The sequence below is a fragment of the Scophthalmus maximus genome, chromosome 18 (genome assembly GCF_022379125.1).
Source record: "Scophthalmus maximus strain ysfricsl-2021 chromosome 18, ASM2237912v1, whole genome shotgun sequence".
NCBI lineage: Eukaryota > Metazoa > Chordata > Actinopteri > Pleuronectiformes > Scophthalmidae > Scophthalmus > Scophthalmus maximus.
In genome coordinates this window covers 8049117-8054835 of record NC_061532.1, presented here as the reverse complement: position 1 = coordinate 8054835, position 5719 = coordinate 8049117, and the positions used below count along the sequence as shown (strand labels likewise).

Here is a 5719-nt window from a genome sequence, read left to right as displayed (position 1 = left end):
TCTGTGTGTGTGTGTGTGGGGGGGGGGGGGGGGGTATTGACATTTTGGTGAACACCACAAAGTCAAATAATAGACCCCCTTCTGCAAAAACAGGGCAAAATTGGCACAATTGACACTTTCAATCTGGGCCAAGACGATTTATGGTGAAATGTAATATAGTAAAATGGGTAATTTAGTGGAATGAACACAAGATGTAGATGGATGTAGACATGCAGCCACAGAGTTGGGGTCATGGTCAAGTGGTCTTTATTGTTGTTTAGTGTGTTTGTGGCCTCCCCACTGCCCTGCACCTCCTGACTGATGTGTCCTGAATATGATTGACCACTTATAGGCAGGAAATAAAGATGATCCGATTCCCGGCTGGGGGGTTCGTGGCGTGTGTGCGCGCGAAGGAAAAATTGCATATGCAAGTGTAGTACAAAGAATCACAATTTATTTAAAAAATAAAACTAACACAGGGGGGAGATTAACCATCCATTAACACACAGGGGGACATTTATGAGCACTCGCAAACGGACTGATTGTCTCTTTTAACTAGTCTTAAACATATTTCTCATAAATTAAATAGTGCATCCAGGTTTATGTCAGAGCTGCCCCTCTCCCTCACACACACACACACACACACACACTCATGCACATCGCTTTGATCAAAGAGGCCCTTCAGCGTGCCAACGAAATCAAAAAAAAAAAAAAAAAGAAGAAGACAAGAGAGGGGAGTCTTTGAGGAGCTTAGAAGAAAACCTGACCTATTCCTCAAACTCAGCCAAGTTAGGCTTGGATCTTTTGCTCTCTTGATCCTTTTTTTTTCTCCTTTTGGTCAACACATTTGTTCCGTGTCCTTGATCAAAGTTGGGGAGAAGTCAGTCTGAAGGTTCAATAAGTTAACCCAACGAGTGAGACGACCGGCTGGCGGCCCTGCCCGAGGTAGAAGTTGGGGCCTTTCGCTGCTTCCCAACCGCGGGGCTTTCGCTCGCCTGTGAAGTCTGCAGTTTTTTATGAAAAGTGTCCCTTTTAATTGGTCTCCCCTCACAACACTTGGAACTTCCACGCCGCCTGGTCTTTGTAATCCAAACAGTCCGTGTTGAAATTGAGCTTCCACGAGGAGGCGGTTTGGTCCTTATAGTCCAGGCAGTCCGCAGCGCCGCCGAAGCCGAGCCCCGCCGCGCCGTACGCCGACGAGGAGAGGGAGGAGGCCGGGCTCAGGTGGCTGGACACCCCGCCGCTGCCCATGGGGCTCATGGCGGTGCCCGCGGCGGACAGCTGGTGGTGCATCGGCGAAAGGTAGGAGCCGCAGTCCATCCCGGCGAAGTAGGACGAGGAGCCCGTGTAGCCCTGGTTGTAGCCGGACGCCTGGCTGTAGGCCACGGGGTAGGAGCGCTGCATGCAGGAGGAGGAGGAGGTAGACAGCGGGTCGGCGAGCGGGGAGATGGAGGCCGGGCTCCAGATAGACACCGGCGCCGCGCTGTTGCTCACGGCCGGCAGCGAGGTGCTGGAGGGCGGCGTGAACTGCGCGCTGGCCCCGCTCTCCGAGCTGGCCTCTCTGAGCGGAGAGCTCTTCTTCTTCACCGGCCTGCTGACGCTTTTGTTCTGCGCTCCACTCTGGCTCTGCTGCGCCTGCTGGCGGTGTTTGGCCCGCCGGTTTTTGAACCACACCTGAGGGGGGAAATGGCGTTTGAATTAATTGTATCCAGCAATAAACCCATATATTATTATCACTGTTCCCTGAGGAATTATACTCCACAAACCTAACAAACTAAGAGCATTATTTCTTCTTCAAAATATCGATTGTATCCATAGTTTCACTAATCAATACTTACACACATACTTTACACTCGACAGTCTATACTTTCTAGTCTGAAAATATAAAAGTATAAGCTCATAACTTTTACAATTGTAATCAGTTACAGTGTGTGTGTGTGTGTGTGTGTGTGTGTGTGTGTGTGTGTGTGTGTGTGTGTGTGTGTGTGTGTGAGAGTGTGTGTGTGGGGACACTCACCTGGACTCTGGACTCGGGCAGATTGATCTTTAAGGCCACCTCCTCTCGCATGAAGATGTCTGGGTACCGGGTCTTGCCGAACAGATTCTCCAGCAGGTCGAGCTGCGCCCGGGTGAAGGTCGTCCTCTCTCTCCTCTGTTTGCGAGGCGTTGCTGGAAAAGGGCGAAAACACGGTAAATAAAATGCAATCGCAGGGCTTAACGTTAGGAGCAGCGTCAGCTAATTTCAAATAACGTCTGTAACATGGTGCGAGACAATTGTCAGAGATCTTGTCAAATATCTGACCCTAAAAAACGCCCCAGTCTTTAAAAATGAATATAAACGTTTTAAAAGTTTTAATGAGGCTTTTTTTAAATAGATAAACAATAGAAATATCGTCACTAATATGTTGCTGTAAACTTCTAAATAATAGCAATGTTGACTTTTCCTTTGACACGCGTAAAGTTTCCCAAAAAACATTATGTTACCTTGATATCCCACGGATGGATGCAGCAGGTCCACCCCTGAGGTAGATAAGCTCAGTCCGTTCACCGTGTACGGCGGCTGCTTCAGATAGGACATCATGCTGGCGGCCGTGTGAGTGGGCTCCGATGAGAAGATATCAAAAATGAAAAGTGTCTTAATCCTCGCGCGTCTCCGTCTTGTTTTAACCGCGCCAAGATCGACCTGAAGCGGGGCAACGACAACCACAAAACAGTGGCAAGGGAGAAGAAAAAGAAAAAACCCTTTCTCTTAGTGGATTCTTGGGTTGGTCTGTGTCCGCCGGTGTCTTTTACGCGCAGCCTTTACGCACCGCGGTGGGTTCAGAGGAGTGGGCGTCCTCGCGCTCGCAGGGCTCTTAAAGCCGAGTGGAGACCCCCAGCTGTCCCTGCTGGACTCAGTATGCTCTGTCTGGCTGACAAGCGTTTACGCCATCACCCCCCCTCCCCCCACCCCCCCAAGCACACACTAACTGCTACTATAACCCCGCCCATTCTTAACCACCACCACCAGCACCACCCCACCCCCTCTCCTCCTCTCCTCGCTGCTGTACCACCAAAAACAAAACATTGTCGTTAAAATGCGCACACTCGTTTGGGCCCCAACCGGGCGCTCAATTAACATATACCCACAGGTTAGGAGAAGCTAAATAGACAGCTGATTGGGGGGCCATTTGCAGAGACAAAGCCCACTGTTGACGGATAAGTAATGCTGATAACAAAAGACTTTGGGGGACAAACAAAGAAGGCAATACTGCAAACTGAGCGCTCATTCAAAAACAACCGAGCATCTTCATTTCTATATCTCGGGCGCCATTGTTTGTTTCCACTAAAACCCTTGTACATTCAAATGTAACGACATTAAAATGCGAAGGACAACTTTAGCAAATAATTAGAAACACGGAGAGTTCCCCCCCAAAAAAGTGGAGGCCACTGACATATTATTACCCTCCTTGGGGCGATTCCCCCTCCTTCACTAATGAATTGCTCCCGGTAATTAGATTTGGAAGGTGAGACTATCGAAAAGTGTTGATTAGAGAGGAGCACTTAATCTTAATCTAAACAAACAAGGAGATGGACCACTAAAAACCTTGCGTTTCAGTTTCCTATTTTTGACCTAAAATATAAATGATTCTACATCTATGACTCGAAAAGAAACGAATCAACGACTTGTTAGAATAACAGCAACGTCTCAAACTTTGGCTGTGACAAAGAAGAAGAAAACAGAGACAATGTGAATAAATAAGATTATAGTGAAGTGAATATTTGTTAATTATTGTAGATCAATTATAGAAATGTCTCCAGCAAATAAAGCTTAGCAGTGTCACTGCAGCAGGCCTGTGTAAAATTGAATATACTTTTTCAGACAAATTCGTTACTTTCAATAGAAGTATGCTATATATTTATGACTTAATGATGCAATAAAATAGGCTACTGAAATGATGCAAGTTCACATACATTGTATTATTTTTCTTAAGCGGATGTGGCCATGGCAACCTGTAGAACAACTACTCGAAACATACAAAAATGACAGGTCCCAGTCATTTTTTAATTATTATTTTTTAATAGCAGCTACTTAGTCTGCTGCTCTGAGGCCTCGCCCAACGTTTATTTATTTATTTTTTTTAAATGACGCTTACCTGTAGAATAAAGTTCCCAGGACCCCGGGCTGCTCCTCTCTTTAGCCGGACCCCCGTTTTTTATGGAGCCAATAACGGACACCCCCTATTCTCAATCTGTCACTTTTTTTTCCACCCCGGGCCACCGCTTGCTCCACATCCGTTCAATAATAAATACCCTGCCTGCCTGGCCTTTAATTATTATTGGCTACATGAGATTTTTTCCCCCTCCTCTTCTTCTACTTCATTCTGCAAGAAATTAACGAGATAATCCGTACGGCACGCGCTGGCCTGATTACAGGACGCCAGCCACGACTCCGCATTCAGGCCTCGTTAATTTTCTGCGTCACGAAAATAAAACAAAGACTGGCATTGTATTTATCAGACCAGCTGACTGCCAGACACCCCCCCCCCATTACCCCCCAACCCCAACCTCATCACAACCAACCCTACAACTCACTTTCCCAAACCGACCCACTAATAATTATTTTTTTATTATTATTATTATTATTATTATTATTATTATTATTATTATTATTATTGGAGTCCAGTGACATACTGTGTATATTGCATTTGCGAACGTTTTATGTTATTTTCTTCTTCTTCTTTTTCAAATATCGTCCAAAATTCAATAGACAAATGTGAGGGAAAAAACACAAACAACATTGAACACGTCTTCTCTAAAATACTAATAATCATCGTCATCGTCATAATAAAAACGTGAGACTTCATATCATATATATATATGACTCAGACTTCAGTTTGACTTCACCCCCTCATGCTCTACATGCGTCCGAAGTCACGGAGGCAGCAGTTCGGGCGAAGGCCGCCCATGATGTGAGCTCGTGGCCGGCTCCTCTCGGCCATTAGCCGGTCGACTGCCCCGCAGCCCCGAGCTCGCAGCCCGAGGCGAGAGGGAGAGAAGTTTAAACACGCCTCCCCAATTATCTCCCTGCAGGCCGGGACCTGGCCCTGTCCTGCTGCGGGCCGTTCAGTCACACGGCCCAGATACAAGTACAGGGTGGACGAGCACTTCAAGGGCGAAAGTGAAATGAGTCACTTACTTCAGTTGTCAGACCTTTTGGGGGGTTTTTTTGTGGTTTTTTTCAAAAGGCCTTTATTTTTCCAAACGCCTCTCTCCGGCAGAGCAGGGGGGTTTAATCAAGCGGCTCTGGTTTCCTCTGGGTGAGCTCGCTGGATGCGGATACATACGAAGAGATGCTCGGTATTTATGTGGAGAGAGAGAGAGAGAGGGGGGGATAGAGAGGGAGAGGGAGAGAGGGAGACAGAAGATCTTTTAGCATGCAGTGTAAATGTGATGTGATGTGCTGGGCAGAGGTGTGAGAGCAGCCAACATCAGCTCCACAGCATCACGGGCCCTCGGCTTATAGACAGTTACAACACACATACTGTAAAATTCAACATTAAGGTGAACATTTAGATGATCACTTTCAGCAGTATGTTTTGTTTCTGCAGCGTTATGACCGGCACAGTGTTTTTACAAACCACGTGGGAACAGGTGTGTGTTGCAGCAGCCAACCACAGTCGAGTGTGTGGAACCGATCCGGTGACAATCAAACTATTTATATATCTGTTTAGTTTTTGATGATAAAGTAAAACAATAT

At 46.6% G+C, this 5719-nt stretch overlaps 1 protein-coding gene across 1 annotated transcript; it reads right to left on the bottom strand.

The window, feature by feature from the left end:
* Positions 1-229: 229 nt before the first annotated feature.
* On the bottom strand, positions 230-5296 carry LOC118290608 (homeobox protein OTX2-like). Its single transcript, XM_035618392.2, has 4 exons — positions 5159-5296; positions 2464-2662; positions 1997-2148; positions 230-1653 (listed from the first exon to the last, which is right to left on the bottom strand). Exons 2-4 carry the CDS (start codon positions 2558-2560, stop codon positions 1027-1029), a joined length of 876 nt encoding a protein of 291 aa, XP_035474285.2. The 5' UTR covers positions 2561-2662; positions 5159-5296; the 3' UTR covers positions 230-1026.
* Between the last annotated feature and the right edge of the window lie 423 nt (positions 5297-5719).